Source organism: Bubalus bubalis, chromosome 4 (assembly GCF_019923935.1).
Source record: "Bubalus bubalis isolate 160015118507 breed Murrah chromosome 4, NDDB_SH_1, whole genome shotgun sequence".
Taxonomy (NCBI): domain Eukaryota; kingdom Metazoa; phylum Chordata; class Mammalia; order Artiodactyla; family Bovidae; genus Bubalus; species Bubalus bubalis.
The window spans coordinates 31431486-31448807 of NC_059160.1; the positions used below are offsets into that span (position 1 = coordinate 31431486).

A 17322-nucleotide genomic window follows, 5' to 3' on the forward strand; every position below is an offset into this window, starting at 1 on the left:
GTCCGACTCTTTGAGACCGCATGGACTGTAGCCTGCCAGGTTCCTCTGTCCATGGGATTTCCCAGGCAAGAATACTGGAGTGGGTTGCCATTTCCTTCTTCAGGCGATCTTCCTGACCCAGGGATCAAACCCACACCTCTTGCATTGGCAAGGAGGTTCTTTACCACCGAGCCACCAAGGAAGCCCTATGTTACACATAGTGGTTTGCATTCTTTTTTCTCTTTGGCCTCACTACACACCTTGTGGGATCTTAGTTCCCCAACCAGGGAATCAAATGCAGGCCCTCGCAGTGAAAACATTTAGGCCTCTCCACTGGACTGTCAAGAAATTCCTGTGTGATTTGTATTTCTTAATCCCCTACCCCTAATCTGCACCCTTCTCCCTCCCCTCACCAGCAAACCCTGGTGTGTTTTCTGTTATCTGTGAACCTGTTTCTGTTTTGCATATAATTCGTCTGTATTTCTTTCAAATCCAAATGTAAGTAATATCACAGGGTATTTGTCTTTCTCTAATTTATTTCACTAAGGATAATACTCTCTAGGTCCATCCACTCTGCTTTTTTTCATTTTTGTTATGGCAAAATAATATTCCTACACACACACCCCCATACACCCACTCACATATACTACATTTTCTTACATCATCAGTCTGGTCCCTTCTGGTCTCTACCACATGTGTGTCTGGTCCATGGGAGGGGAAAGAAGGTACAGAAATGGGTTTTTAAAATCAGGGTTTTAAAAATCAAGAATGGAAAGTGGTCCATTTGACTTCCATTCACAGGCCATTGGCCCCAAATCAGGCCCTTGGCCACAGCTAACAGCATTAGAGGCAGGAAAATGTGGTAGCTCTAACCGAACAGCTCTGTTTGCTGTGAAAGAAAGGAAGAGAGGATTTAGAGTAGATAATGATCAGGCTGTTCGCCATCTATTTCAGGCAAGCACTGTGATAAATAGTCTGGGGAAAAGACAATCTGAGCAGAGGTGTATATGATATCAGAAAGTTATATATGATATACAGCCGGTTATTATGAAATAACCAATCAACAAAGGTACAAATTACAGAGATGAAGAAGTAATTTAGATGAAGGACTTGGGAAGGCTTTGTAAAAGCAATAATTTTGGTAGATAAAGCAGAGCTTCAACCTCAGAGACTTTAGACTTGTATGGGAGGCAGAATATGAGTGAAATAGTGAACTTGAAGCATTTATGTTATACCCTGTAGTATTTTACACACTGTACTATTTGAAGTGTTTAGGGAACAAGATTGTAAAGTGTGTTGGAATCAAACTGCAAAGACCCTGGACTATCATGCTTAAAAAATGTAAACTTTTTTCAATAGTCAATGGCGAGTAATTGAAAACTCCCAAAAAATCTGCTAATATGTAGAATTTCAGTAAAAAGTATATTTTAACTTCAGCTTTACAGGTAACTATTTTATTTTCCACTTTTTCAATATTTATTCAAAACAAACTGAAGTAGTCCAATAGTATGTGGAAATTCAGCCTTAACATTTTTGTTTTCTCAAGTGATTAAAATAAACACTGTGAAAAGTAAGAGTTTCAATTAAATAACCCGAGAGTATTAGAGTTGGGGGAGGGTATCATACAGTACAACCAACGGAATCTCCATGAGAACTGGGAACACAGTTGAAAATGAGTACGAGTGAAACACCCTAAAATGAAATCAGGTTCTGAGGTAGTATTTTGATCTGAAGTTGAAGGCTGATTAAGATTTTTCGTGAACTTGAATCTGTGCAGGAAATTATCAAGGGGGTGTAATTAGAGTCACTTCCTTCCTAGGTCCATGGGGAATTCCCATCACCATTGATGAGAACTGTGCATAAAGATCATGGGAAGAGCGTGGCCCTTGGATTTCCTCTTAAACAGCCTGTAGGATTTGTTATGGTTATTTTAATGCATTGGTCCTTGGAGACACGATTTTCAGTTCTGCCTCTACTTGTGATGTGGTGAAGATGACAAAAGTTGAGGATGGGAATCCCAAGAGATATCTTTTCATTCTTTCTTCTTTATCTGTAATTATTTTATTATCAGTGAGGAAATTTTTTGTTCCACAAATGCCAAATCTTTGAGCAACAATAAAAAAATGATTCCAACCAATGGACAGGGAGAAGCTCTGCCCATGTTTACCAAGTGGATAACATCTGGCCTTCCCAGGTGGCGCTAGTGCAGGAGGAGACATAAGAGAGGTGGGTTCAATCCCTGGGTTGGGAAGATTCCCTGGAGGAGGGCATGGCAACCCACTCCAGTATTCAAATCTGGAGAATCCCATAGACAGAGGAGCCTGGGAGGCTATAGTTCACAGGGTCGCAGAGTCGGACACAACTGAAGCAACTTAGCATGCATGCATAACAACTTCCCTGGGAGTTAGACTTTGGGAACTGAGGTCATTTCTTTAAGTCACTGCTGGTTCTGAGACACTTGACTGTCAGAACACTTGGCAAGATAGTTAGAAATCTATCTAGGGGAAGAGGATTTTTTTTACTCAGAGAAAGTCTTGAGTCAAGTGGAAAGTGATGAAATTGAATAAAATTGTGGGATTGGGATAAGTTAGGGCAGGAAAAAATGATAGTCCTAAGATTGAGCAGTGTTCTCTTTTCTTACCCAGCTCCCTGCAAAGCTATCTGTGGAAAGCTTTGTATCTTCCATTGTCTTTCCACGCCTGCCCAGTAACCAAGGGTAGGCCTCAGGTTTGGTTTTTCCAATTCTGACGCCGAAGCCAGTTTTTCTCTCCTGATACTTTCCATCTCAGAGTACTTGGGTACAGAATCAGCATCTACCCTGCTTATAAATCTCTACTCCTCCATAAAGAAAAGAAAGACAGTCATTTTTGCCAGATGGTGAATGTCAGAGGTGGTAGAAGTTCAATATATATTAGTGAATGAACAAATGAATGATAGATACAAGAAACCAGAAACGTCTTCTGTACGTAAAATGTTTGTCTTTACACGTTGTAGTATTCTGCACGTAATACTATTTGATGACAGGTAGTAGGTAGGTATCCAAGAATCAGGAAAAGTAACTGAATTGGGCAGGTTTAAAGTCTCTGCTGCAGAATTTTTAAGAGATCAGATTCATGTTGCAAAGATTTTTTTTCCTCTGTCCTGAGAAAATATAATGCCTTGAATTAGTCATTTACTAAGAATCCAGATAATCTCAAGGCAGTCCTTCATTTCAAGCTTTTGTCTTTTGTGAATGAATTAAACTATTTTAAGTCCTTTATACATATTGGAGAAGGAAATGGCAACCCACTCCAATGTTCTTGCCTGGAGAATCCCAGGGACGGGGGAGCCTGGTGGGCTGCCATCTATGGGGTCGCACAGAGTCAGACACAACTGAAGCGACTTAGCAGCAGCAGCAGCAGCATACACGTTAGTTCCCTTAGTTCTGACAAAAACGTATGCAGTAGGTATTATGATCATTCTGATTTTATATATGGGGAAATGAGGTGCAAAAAATTAATTTTGTCAAGACCTCATAGATGATAAGTGTTGAAATTTAAACCAAGAGAGTCTGGCTGCAGAGTCTCTTTTTCTTAACCACTATATTGCACTGTCTCATGAGATGGTACTAGAGCAGAGATCCTAAATAATCAAAGAGGGAGATCCAGAATGCTTTCTAGAGAAATGTTCCAGAGAAGTAAACTCAAGATATGAAAGTATGTATGGTCTGTTTCACAGAACAGCAAGACCACTGCAGTGGGGTGGAAATGCTCCAGGGGAAGAGGTAGCAATAAGATGTAGTGGCTTATGGGCGCTGGGAAGAGTTTCTATTTTCATTTTTAGAAAAATGGAAAGCCATAGGCGGGTGTTAAGCAGAGGCATGATGTAATATGACGTAAAAGAATATCGTGGCTGCTGTAGGATGACTAGGATGCAAGTAAAGAATCTAAATATTTAATATCAAATAATGTCTAAATTCAATACATAAGTCAAAATTATACACACACATACATAAAGGGGGCTTCCCTGGTAGCTCAGCTGATAAAAGAATCCACCTGCAATGTAAGAGACCCCAGTTTGATTCCTGGGTCAGGAAGATCCACTGGACAAGGGATAGGCTACTCATTCCAGTATGCTTGGTCTGCCCCTGTGGCTCAGCTGGTAAAGAATCCACCTGCTATGTGGGAGACCTGTGTTTGATCCCTGGGTTGGGAAGATCCCCTGGAGAAGGGAAAGGCTACCCATTCCAGTTTTCTGGCCTGGAGAAGTCCATGGATTGTGTAGTCCATGGGGTCACAAAGAGTTGGACACTACTGAGTGACTTTTACACACATAAAGAATCTTACTTTCTAAAACAAAGTAGTTTTGAAACTGCCTAGCCAGTTAAATATATTTCAACAAAAATAGCTTCTGAAATCATTGCAATGTTCTAAAACATTTGTGGAGTTTTAGAAATTGATGTGACCTTTTGTTTGATGTGGCTATCACTAGCTAAATGATGTCCCCGTCTGAGCCATGACTTGCTATATGGGCCCCACCAGACTATTCCATTGACTTCCCCATGAAATTGATGGCCATGAGGTCCTTGGCACCAGTCTTTGGTCGCAGCTGGAAGGTGGCTGGGGAAACCATTCCTACTCCATTGCTTGATTTGCCCCTGGGTGCTAGGGCTCACCTGGCCTCAGAAATCCTGCATCTCAGCCTCACTGACTTACGTCAGGACATTACCTGCTCCGCAGCCCGTGTCACATTTACAAACGTGGAGCTGCCACTGCATGGAGCAACAGGCAAGTACTTGGCATGTTCTTGCTGGTGCGGCGGTTGCCTCCTGGGTCTGTTCAAATGCCCTGGGATAGGAATGGGGGACCCATATCTAACTCAGAACTGCCAGGAGGTCTGATATTCAACTCCATAATCATTGGTGGGCTAAGTCTTATTAAGGTAGATTTTTCTTTAGCAAACACTATAGAAATGTTTCAATATACTAGCAACTGGTACACTGCATCCCTATATACTAAGTGATGAGTACCCAGACTGGACTGAAGGAGGCAATAAAGTTATAGAAAACTTGTCATACTCTGGATGAAATTTTGCTAATGGAGAATATGTGAGATGTAAAAGAGAGGTGTAAAGTAGGACTCCCAGTCTTGGCCTGAGTAACTGGAAGAAAGGCTGTGGGAGGGGGGCAGATTTTGCTAGTAGGAATGAAACCTTTAGTTTTAGAAATGGTAACTTTTAAATGTGTATTAGGCTGCAGTCCACGGAGTCGCAAAGAGTCGGACACGACTGAGCGACTTCACTTTCACTTTTCACTTTCATGCATTGGAGAAGGAAATGGCAACCCACTCCAGTGTTCTTGCCTAGAGAATCCCAGGGACGGGGAGAGCCTCGTGGGCTACCGTCTCTGGGGTCTCACAGAGTCGGACACGACTGAAGTGACTTAGCAACAGCAGTAGCAGGTATCCAAGTGGAGCTTCAGGTACCTGTTTGATATACAAGTCTTGGATTCAAAGAAGTAGTTAAAATTTTTTAGAAATGATTGACTTGGTAACCTGAGAAACAATTTCCATTCATCTGGTAAGATGCATGAGTCTTTGTTGTTGTTTAGGTGCTAAGTTGTGTTTGACTCTTTTGCAACCCCATGGACTGTAGCCTGCCAGGCTCTTCTGTCCATGGGATTTCTCAAGCAAGATCAAAGTGGGTCACCATTTCCTTCTCCAGGGGAATCTTTTCAACCCAGGGATCGAATCCAGGTTTCCTACATTACAGGCAGATTCTTTGTCATCTGAGCCACCAGGGAAGCCCATAGAACATTCCAAAACTTGGAATGAAATGAAATCAACATGAAATTTTAAAAACATAGTTCCTTTGGAAGAACAAATCTCAAAGAGAGGGACCCTCAGAGGTGAGTATCAACACGGTGTGATGTCTCTTTCATATGACTCTAAAAATGAGTGTTTTTTTTTTTCCTTCAGCTTTCATTAGGGATAATTTTGTGAAAGAGAAACTGCAAAACTACAGTGAATACAAGAAAATATTTTAATAAAATATTCACTATAATGGAGGCTCTTAAGAAGTGAGAAGCCAAAAGAAGTATATGTCCTTTTGGGGAATTCAGTCCTAAGTGAGACAGGAATGTTCTTAGCTGTTCTCCAAAGCTCTTTGCCTGGTTCTGCCAACAGGTGGCCATGAAGGGGACAAAGAAACCTCTGGAGGTCACTGTGAAGAACCAAGTGAATGAACAGAATCCACTTAGAAGTGATTAGAACTAAGCAGTTTTTCTGTGGGAAATCCAAAAATAAATTAGCAAGTTTCTGTTCATGTTTTCAATAGCCTGAATGAGAAGTTAACAGGAACTTTCATTCATCAATCATATTGTGGGGTGATTTCTAGCTTCGAAACATCAAGCCTTACACTGCAATAAGCTGATTTAACAGAATAGGAATTTTGGTTTCTAGTTAGATTCCATTATGTTCATGTAGGAACATGATTAGAATTGAACTCAGTTGTTGTTTTCCAATTTCACAGATGTTCCTGCCTAACATTTAAGTGCAATTTTCCTAATACTATTTCTCCTCATAGTATACAATTTGAGGAACAAATACAATCCAATATTTAAAAATTAATCAGCAAAATAAACAAAACAAAAAAAAAGGAACTAAGCAGTTTTTGCCTCAAGCTTTTTACCTGGTGCAGTTTTAAAAAGAGAGGGAAAGGGAGATAGGAAAAACACAGTTTTGGGTCCTCTTGCCCATTCTATCCCTTTTCCAGGGTGAACCATAGAAACAGACATCTGTGATGTCACCCATTAAGCATTTCAAGCAGTATCATTTCTTGACCCACTTTTATATTCAAGGTCTATTACTATTCGTGTAATTCCTGTGTTTCAAGTGGACAGAAATGAGAGCATTTCCTCTGCATAACCTAAGCTTATCACTTAGGGTGACAGGGTGATATTGCAAGGGTGAAGCAAGTGTAAGACAGGAACCCTCCACCTTGTGAGTTACCATTTATTGACACAGAAAGTGCTGCTGTTGGAATATGCATATCATTTAGTGTAATAAGATAAACAAGGACAAATTATTGTGTTTCAGCTCCAGTGCAATGTCCATGCCCTGCAGAAACTCTTCAACAGCAGATCAAAGACTTTCTGGGGGTTGTCTTGCTGTCAGGATTCGGAAGTGTTCTGATTTCCCTCTGGAGTCATAAATTGCACCTTGGGCACCATGAGGGAAGAATTGTTCCGGCGGATGGAATTGTTCCTCCTCATGGAATTGTTTCTTCTCATGGAATTGCGCTTCCTTAGAGAATTCTGGTGGGACAATTCACTCTTCTGGAGGGTCTGGATAAGGATGGAAGGCTTCTCGTCCAGCTCTCGGGCACTGCACCTTGGAGCAGCTACTTTCACGGTGTTGCCGAATTTGGAGTAATCCACAGAGTACACGCCTTCCTCCTCCGTCACGATGGACACGAAGCGATGGCCCCACTGGATCTCCTCAGCGATGTAGGAGGTTCTAGCTTGTGTAGTAATGCCAGTAGTTTCAACCACTCCTTCTAGAATCACGATGACCTCCAGGTCTTGGTTGGCCAGGTCAGTGGCCGAGATATCATACAAGGGGCTGCGCTTGTCAATCACATGGCAGATGATCAGAGGGGCCACCAGGAAAATGTTATTACTCTCAAGTGGGTTGTCAACAGGAATGTCCAGTTGGTGAATAGGTACCACCTCACCTTCCGGGGTCGTGGTTTTCTTGACCACTTGGATGCGCACAGAGGCACTGATGATCATGCTTTTCCTTAGGTCCCCCACGCGGAACATGAAACATAGTTTGCCATTTCGGACGGCGATTACCGCATGGCGGCTGAAAATCAAGGTTTCTGCCCTTCGGTGAGCTTGGGCTGTTTTCATGAAAATGCAGCCCAGCATAACTGCATTGATGATTAAACCCACAATGTTCTGTAGAATCAGGACTGTGATAGCCAGAGGGCATTCCTCAGTCATCATTCTCCCTCCAAATCCAATTGTCACTTGAACTTCAATGGAGAAGAGGAAGGCAGAGGTGAAAGACCTGTAAGGAATGAGATCAGAAAAGAGTGCCATCAGTTCAGATTTTTGAATCACGAAATAACACGTGAAGCTGAATTTCTCATGTTCTTCTTTCAAAGGCTAATTTTTTTTCATAAGTATTGTTGATTAACAATTTTGTGTTACTTTCTGGTATACAGCAAAGTGATTCAGTTATATATGTTCTTTTTCAGATTCTTTTCCATTATAGGTGGTTATATAATATTGAGTATAGTTCCCCATGTTATACAGTAGGTCCTTGTTGGTTATCTGTTTTATATATAGTAGTATGTATATTTTGATCCCAAACTCCTAATTTATTCCTCTCCCCTCCTTTCGCCTTTGGTAACCATAACCTGATTTTCTACATCTGTGAAACTATTTCTGTTTTGTAAAGAAGTTCATTTGTATCATATTTTTAGATTTCCACATATAAGCTATATCATGATATTTGTCTTTCTTTGTCTGGCTAGGTCCATCCACATTGCTGCAAATGGCATTATTTCATTCTTTTTTTATGGCCGAGTAATATTCCATTGGAGAAGGCAATGGCAGCCCACTCCAGTACTCTTGCCTGACAAATCCCATGGACGGAGGAGCCTGGTGTGTGTGTGTGTACTACATCTTCTTTATCCATTCACCTGTTCATGTCCAAAGGCTATTAACTACTTTTGGAAACACTAGCCAACTTAATGTATCAAATGCCCTATTCTAAACATAAGCACTTGTTCATTTTCTCTCTTATCTGCATGTATCATTGTGAAATACTTCACTTTCACAAGTGAAAAGTGAAAGTGCAAGTGGCTCAGTCGTGTCCGACTCTTTGCAACCCCATAGACTATACAGACCACGGAATTCTCCAGGCCAGAATACTAGAAAGGGTAGCCTTTCCCTCCTCCAAGGGATCTTCTCAATCTAGGAATCGAACCCAGGTCTCCCACATTGCAGGTGGATTCTTAACCAGCTGAGCCACAAGGGAAGCCCAAGCATTCTGGAGTGGGTAGTCTATCCCTTCTCCAGGGGATCTTCCTGACCCAGGAATTGAACCCAGGTCTCCTGCATTGCAGGCAGATTCTTTACCAACTGAGCTATCAGGGAAGCCCTTCACTTTCACAAAGGCATAGTTTATTTTGTTAAAATCCTTCAAGCTGATGTCTATTATTTATTGCCAAGCTGTGTTTAAGTGACTCAAGTTATATGGAACATACTGAGTCCTGAGTGAACTTTTTATTATTTACAACCTTTAAAATCATATTCATTAGTGAACACTATGTACCTTATATAGAGAAAGCACAGTGCAAAAGAGTGGTACAAAACATGTCCTTCAAAATACTAGTATTTTTAAATAAAAAAAGAATGCTGTGCTATTTGGAACCAAACATGTTTTCTTATTGATTGTTTCATTTTGTTCTCTAAGTGATCTAGAGAATACTGATGCTTTTACAGGAAGGATTTGAGGTAAATATTATTAAGTGACTATGTCAAGATCATAATTAATAAGGACACAAATCCTCTCATTTCTGGCCTAGTTTCTGAAAAAGACACAAGGAAGGGGCCAACATGTGTAAGGATTTTCTTGGGAAGATTTTTCAAACTGTGCTTCTCTTTCTGATCACAGTGTAAACACTGATTTGGTAGTTTAGGGTGGACCTGCGCAAGACTTTTGAAAAGCTTGCAGATAATTCTGATTTATCTCCCCAGTTGAGAAGCACCGCATTTGGTCATTTTTCTCTTTAATTTATTCACTTAAGTACATAACCCTTACTGCTGTGGCTTCTTAATAGAAACAGTGTTAGTCATGTCTGCCCTCCACTCCAATTTCAAACTTCTCTAATTTTATAGATGATAGGTTAACTGCCAAAGCATTAGCTGTTTCTTAATGCCACACACAAGTGAGCAAAATGTTTAAATATTTGGGTTCTGAATATACACACTATATTTTTGTGGGACACCATGAATGGTAAGCAAGCACACATAAGATGATTTTTTTTTTCTACTAGGCTCATAATCAGGGATTTTTATTTTTTATTTAATTGAAGCATAGTTGATGTCGCAGATGATTCCTTTAACTTTTAAATGAAAAAGTGCCTTTCTTATCCTTTCTGTTGCTAAAAAGATTCATGGAAAATGACAACGATTGCTTTTTGCACTAGCTACAAACAAGATATACTGTATAAACCAAAACCATGGCAAAGAATAAGAAGAGACCCCAGAGAAGGGGCACGGACACAACACTGATTTCTGATAATGTATACATACTTTGATCCCCTGGAGAAGGCAATGGCACCCCACTCCAGTACTCTTGCCTGGAAAACCCCATGGACTGAGAAGCCTGGTAAGCTACAGTCCATGGGGTCGCAAAGAGTCGGACACGACTGAGCGACTTCACTTTCACTTTATACATACTTCAGGCTTTCCCAGTGACTCAGTGGTAAAGAATCTGTCTGCCAATGCAGGAGATGCAGGTTCGATCCCTGGGTCAGGAAGTAGGAAATAACAACCTGAAGTAGGAAACAGCAACCCACTCCAGTATTCTTGCCTGGGAAATCCCATGAACAGGGGAGCCTGACAGGCTGTAGTCCATGCGGGTCACAAAAGAGTCAGACACGACTTAGCAACTAAACAACATACATGCTTCAGGGAGCAGTGTAATGATGAATATGCCCAGATAAGAGACTATTCATATGCGATTTGTGTATGTTATTTATTTATGAAAGAACTTGCTCCAAACATTATATGGTGCAAGACTCAGCCTTTTAATGAACACCTGTTGTGCTAAACAACCTCAAGAGATGAAAGTGTTTAGCTTCTGGTTTGTTCTGCTACAGAGGGACTTATGCTGAATAAGAAGAAGAAATACATTGGTTTACTTTCTGACTCATGTTAGAAAGTCATCTACATGAAAGGGAAGGTGAACCAGCCTAGAAGGAGAATGTTAAATATTATTTGGATACACTAGAAAATGTTCATTATAATAAGTTATTTTCAGTTTTGATGACAAGGGGGGACATTGAACTTATGAAAGGAAAGGAAATGCAAAAAAATTAGACATATTATTAGTCATGTTTTAAATATCCTTTGGGGAAAAAATAGAAATTTTTCTGTTTCTACTTTTTTTTGGTGAAAAAGTATTATGTACAGTTGGTTATGATTAAAATTTATATTGCACTGAAGTATACATAGTACCACAATATTAAAATAAAACCAGTAAGATTTTTAACATTAAAAGATGTTCAATAATATTTTTTAGGTAAGAAGTAAAATTTAAAATGTTAAAGTTAAATCAACTATATTTCAATAAAAAGTTTAAAAATGTTTAGATAATCATCTAATGAAAAATGAATAAATAAAATGCTAAAATTGTCACACTGCTAAAATCAAGTTTCTTTCATTGTATCTGCAACACTATTTCTCACAGTGAATTGAATGTTCACACCAGCAGGAATCCATCAGAAGAATGAACATACCTCAAAACACCTCTTGTTGAACAATAAAAGCTAGCAGTAAAACAGCTTTTAATAACCAGAGCACTCTGTCAAGTTATTTTACAAAATCACTGAAAATATCTCCCTTGGAATGACATAACTTTAATCAATTGCCTAATGAGTTTTTCCACAAGGAAAGCCAGTATTTTCATCTTGTGAATAAAATCTGTCATTTATTTTTCAAGGTTTATTATGTCTGTTTCTTTTATCTCATTTCATGTGGGTCTACTTCAAGTTTATTAAAAGTGTACCTCGATAGGAAAATGATTCACCAATAGCAGTGCCAATAAATTTCTTAAAGAGAAATATTATAATGACATCTGACCTATACATATCTGTTAAACATAGTATCTTGTTTCCTTTATATTTGGTGTACTGATGATCACGTACATTTCTTTACCTGTATTTTCTTTGAGGCAATAGTTTGTGACAAGTTTAAGTCAAGAAAATATTATCTAACTTGATGGTAAAGGCAATGGATCAATTCAATTTGGCTTTCCTCAAAATCTGAGCTGAAATCTGGGGTATGTGATCTCTGTGACAAATATTACACGCCCATTTTGATAACCTGGCATCGCAACTAGTCAGGGAAGGGAAGAATGGGCAAGTTTACAGTCTGGGTTTCTGCTTCTTGCAGTGGTATGCTAATTTCACATTTCAGGATCAGTAAAGGTTTTATTCTTTCCAGTTTCCTGACAGAACGGTGCCTGTTCAAGTTGCTTTGTTTTATGAATTCTGTGAATTTGGGATATTATTCAAAAAATGTCCTGGAAAAATTGCTAGTATTATTACAAATATTTCTCTTCAGGAAGAATACTTTTGCAATTGATGTTATCTTTTTCCATCTTTAAACAAAAAAATTAAGAGACAAATCACCCCCAAGTAAATGTTCTTAGGCCATGTGAAAATATGAGAAGAGAATCACTGAAACCAAATTCACTTATCTTTGAAATATTTATGATATAAGAAAAAAAAATCAGGGCAATCTAAGAACTGCCTTCCTATCCTACTAAAACTTTTAGAGAAAACCACAATGTTAAGTCACTTCTACGTAATCTCTTCCATCAAACATTTGCATCAATTTCTATCAAAGATTAGCTTTTTTCTAGTTCCGAATGTTAACATAACTTTTAATTTTGGAATTAAAGCAGGCAATCAGCTATTCAAGATCATCTTGATAAAGAAGGGCTTAATATTTATTTCATTTCTGGTAGATTTATTTTTAAAATTTAGATCCCCTCTCCACCAGTATTTTCCTAATTTTTTTCATTATTTCTGAAAATGTCACCGGAAGAGAAGTCATGGAACATTACTAGCATTTGCACAACATTTTTTGTTGATCAGAGATATTTCCTTTTGGATACTGGAACTATGGACAGCAGCTTTTCAGATGGACAACTAAATGTGTGCTTTTTTTTTTTTTTTTTTTTTGAGGAAGGCACTCAGTGAAATCCTTTTTAAATAACCAGTATAATATTTTCAAGGCTAGCCCAAGGAATTGAAACTACATTCTCAAAGCCTCCTCATTCAAGGCTGTACCGCCCCCCCCCCAAATTTTAATACATCAGATTCGTTTTTTGTTTTGTTATGTTTTTATTTTTTTGTTTCTGAACATACTAAAATAAAGTCTTTAGTTCACTGTCAACAAAACAACAGAGAGAAGACAGAAAGGGCAATTTCATCTATTTTTCTGTACTGTCTTCCACCCCACCTCAGCCCGACGCCTTCTTACCTGACGTTAGTCACACACACGGTGGACTCCAAGCCACTTTTCTCCATCCCGCTTTTCTCCATGTAAGCATAGATGTCCCCGTGGGCAAAGGCCACCAGCCACCACATGATGGCGAAGAGCAGCCAGCTGCAGAGGAACGACATGGTAAAGATGACCAGGGTGTGGCGCCATTTCAGGTCCACCAAGGTGGTGAAGATGTCCTGGAGAAACCGTCCTTGCTCCCGGATGTTCTTGTGCGCCAGGTTGCAAGCCCCGCTCTTGGCGATGAAGCGGGCCTTGGGGAGGCGGTCCCGGATGCGCGGTTTGCGCAGGTTCTCCGCCGCGATGCGCGCCAGCACATACTCCTCCGGGATGATGCTCTTCCTGGCCAACATCGTCCCGTCACCATAGCCAGCCTAGGCACCTGTCTGCGACCTGCCTCTCCTTCCCTCGAGACCCGTCCTGCGGGAGGGAAACCAAGATTAAGAACTACCCACCCCACCACCCTTCCTCGACTCTTCCGTCCTTGCATGGAGGTGTGTATCTGTATCTTACAGGTGGAGTCCAAAGCTAAAGGTATGATCTTATAGTGCTTGAGTTCTTAGATCTCGGGAAAATTACTTGGTCTGAACCAGAACTGCTTTAATAGTCCTTATCGTTTTGAACCCTTAAGGGCACAACCTTAGTTAAAATCAGGAGCTTTCCTGTAAACAGCAGCTTATTTAATGATAATTCTGAGATTACCCGCGTCTGTAGATTACTGCAAAAACCCAAGCGCACCGCGACAGCGAGGAAAACTGAGGCCAGCTTGGTATCACGATCTATTTAGTAAGCTATTCACATGATGTAGCAATATTAAAAGTAGAGAGGGGGAATTCTTTTTCTGTTATTTTTAGAAGTAGGCAAAGAAAAGGCCGTGGACACTCCTGCACAGTATAAATAACTCGACAAAATAATAAGCAGTGTGCTATGTAATTTTACGAAGAGGTATTTTACATTTGAAAGAAGTATGAGTTGCATTTTTAAAAAAAATTCCCATTTGAACTCATAATGTAATAACTTGAACTTCTTTATGACAATGGGATCAACCATACAAGCTGCAGGAAAAACCCGGATAACAGCCTGCCGACTGCGTAAAGAGTTCATTAAAAGAATGTGCCCCGAAAATCCCTCCGACGCTGTCAACCTTTTAAATCTTTTGCGGGTACGCACTCAGCCTCCCCTCCCCTCCCCCGGAGGAGTGTTGAAACTTACAGACTCCGGGCCGCTGGCTGGGCGGCCGCAAGTCCCCGCACTCGCCGGCCGGCCGCGGACAGGTCCCTTGCTGTCCCATCTCCGTGCGCAGGAGCGGTAACCGCGACTGCTGGAGGGACCGATCCGGGGCCGCGTGTCCTAGGGAGAAGAGTTAAAGTAATAAAAGGTGCAATTGAATCTGCACCCACTGGGGCGGGCTGGAGGAAGGGGGATGGTTGTCGCTCTTCCCCCTCCCCCTGCTCGGCTCTGGCCCTGGGCTGCTGCCGGGGGCGGAGGAGGGGTTGCGGGGAGAGGAGCTGAGGGTGATGCTCCACAAATCAGTCTCCCAGTTCGGGCTTTGACGCGCGCCAGCCCTCTGAGGCAGCCGAAATTCCGAGATGGGGGCGGGAGAGGGTGGCGGGGGTAGGCGAGTCCGGGGAAGTTAGGGAACCAGCCTGGGGGAGGGGCGGCGGGGGAGGGCGGGGCCTGTACAACCGGCTCTTTCCCCAGTAGCCGAGACCCCCTGCCGCCAGCATGAATTTGAAAGGCTCCCAGCTCAGAGGAGAGAACTTAGAGTTCGAGTGCATTGACGTAAAGAGATTTTTTTTTTTTTTTAACCTGGGTAGGTAACTATGCTACTTCAGATCGAGTAAAACCCGAGATAGAGATCAGCAAATATTCTTCAGAGGCGTCCGGGCTATGTGCACATGTGATTATTTACATTTAATTTCCGCCTGGTAGGGATGATCCAAGTAGATGTTCTGAAACCCACTTTGTATATTTCTTCACCAGCCAAAGCTGGTTCTCAGGGAATAACACACACACACACACACACACACAAAACTGCGACCAAAAAAAAAAAAAAAAAAAAAAAAGTAGAAGAAAAAAAACCACTCAAAGTCTCTTCCAATAAAAAAATTTTTATCCTGAACAGGGACTGCTGTCAACACTTTAGAACTCAAACCGTCGTCTTCAGTAATTGGTGGCTTTCTGAAATGTTGCAGCTTCTCCCTCTTGTGTAGATGTCCTGATGATAGAATAGAGCAACTGTGCACAAGAAAGGTTATATAGTAAATATCTTTCTATAGCTTTTTGAAAAGGAGCCAGCAAAGACAAATGTGCTTTCTCCCACAGGTCAGGCCTCCTGATTTGGCACTTGTGTTAATGGAAACTTTAATTCTTGGAAATTTCATGTATTTTCCAAGACTCAGAGCAGAAAGCAGTATGGAGCATAAACAATGTGTTCATTTAATTACCAAGAGACCTAAAATTAGTCTTTAATGAAGGCAAATGAAGAATCGTTTTTTCCTCCTAGTGGATAGACCTGCTTAACCCCTTCAAGCCTGGGGATCCTAGTCTATTAGTGGTAGCTCTGTTCTCCACTGTTGTGAATTTTTACAGTAATTTGTGTAGTAGTTTTACTACATATGTGGGGATCCAGTTGTACAGTTAATCCCCTCATTATTCCATTTTGCAATTGGTGTACAATTTATTCCCTGTTATTTTAGCTGGGATAACATTCATCAAATACCTATTTGGGCAAGGGGTATATATATATATATCTAATAACAGTTGCTGTTCTTAAGAGATAGACAGCTGTAGTAAGAGACATGGGTTTGATAATAAACTCTAATACTAGTAAGGATATAATTAGAATGTGAGTGGAAATAGAACTAATCAAGATATATTAAGACTAGAAGACTAAGGAAGGAAATCAGCATAGATTATTTGGCATCTGATCTAGTCTGAGGGGCTTCCTCAGTGACTCAGCAGTAAAGAATCTGCCAGCAGTGCAGGAGACACTGGTTTGATCCCTGGGTTGGGAAGATACCCTGGAGGAGGGCATGGCAACCCGTTCCAGTATTATTGCCTGGAGAATCCCAATGGACAGGGAGCCTGGTGAGCTACAGTCCATGGGGTCTAAAAGAGTAGGACATGAGGCAAAACTAATACAATTATGTAAAGTTTAAAAATAAAATAAAATTAAAAATAAATAAATTAATTAATTAAAAAAAAGAAAAGAGTAGGACATGATCACTAGTCTTTGAAAGACCAGATATATTTGGGTTAGGAGCAAAACTGAGAAAAGACATTCCACTTTTCTCAGGAAGGAAGAGTGTGAGGGAACATTGACAAGAGTGAGCCATGTTTTAGTAACAAAGTAATCAGCATTGATGCAGCAAGGTAGGCAAAAGAGTGGGGTTGGATGTGTGGGTCCAGTGCTCCCTGAACAACCTCTGTCACCACCACTCTGAACACTTTAGGAGTTATTCCTGTCCTTGTCCCATGCCCGCTCCACTCTTCCCTGTAGTCCATGAAACTGAGGGCTGCTAGAGAGCAGGGCTGTGTGACTCAACTTTCAAGCACAGCTTAAACATCAGAGGGGCTCAAAGAATACTTTTGAGTCAATGAATGGGAAAGGTAAAGTTGAAAACCATGTTGATACCTAAAAAAAGCCCCACAAAACCCAAAAAACCAGACAGTCTTAAATGCTCAAAAAAAGAAGTTTGAACAGTCTTTAGGAGGTAGTGGTAAGCCATGGAAGGAAGCTGATTAGAGAACACCAGAAGTGCCTACTTTCAGTTCAGTTCAGTCGCTCAGTCCTGTCCGACTCTTTGTGACCCCATGAATCGCAGCACACCAGGCATCCCTGTCCATCACTAACTCCCGGAGTTCACTCAGACTCACATCCATTGAGTCAATGATGCCATCCAGTCATCTCATCCTCTGTTGTCCCCTTCTCCTCCTGCCCCCAATCCCTCCCAGCATCAGAGTCTTTTCCAATGAGTCAACTCTTCGCATGAGGTGGCCAAAGTACTGGAGTTTCAGCTTCAGCATCATTCCTTCCAAAGAAATCCCAGGGCTGATCT

At 40.9% G+C, this 17322-nt stretch overlaps 1 protein-coding gene and 1 long non-coding RNA gene across 2 annotated transcripts in view; one reads left to right on the forward strand and one right to left on the reverse strand.

The window, feature by feature from the left end:
• Nucleotides 1-5983: 5983 nt before the first annotated feature.
• Nucleotides 5984-13614, reverse strand: KCNJ8 (potassium inwardly rectifying channel subfamily J member 8). The gene is made up of 2 exons (XM_025283381.3): nt 13241-13614; nt 5984-8027 (listed from the first exon to the last, which is right to left on the reverse strand). The coding sequence occupies exons 1-2, from the start codon at nt 13612-13614 to the stop codon at nt 7127-7129; spliced, it is 1275 nt and encodes a 424-aa protein (XP_025139166.1). The 3' UTR covers nt 5984-7126.
• A 60-nt stretch (nt 13615-13674) lies between these two features.
• Nucleotides 13675-17322, forward strand: part of LOC123333211 — a 42540-nt gene continuing 38892 nt past the window's right edge. The window contains exon 1 of the long non-coding RNA XR_006550411.2: nt 13675-13795. This is a non-coding gene — a long non-coding RNA (uncharacterized LOC123333211). The remainder of the gene's footprint in view (nt 13796-17322) is intronic.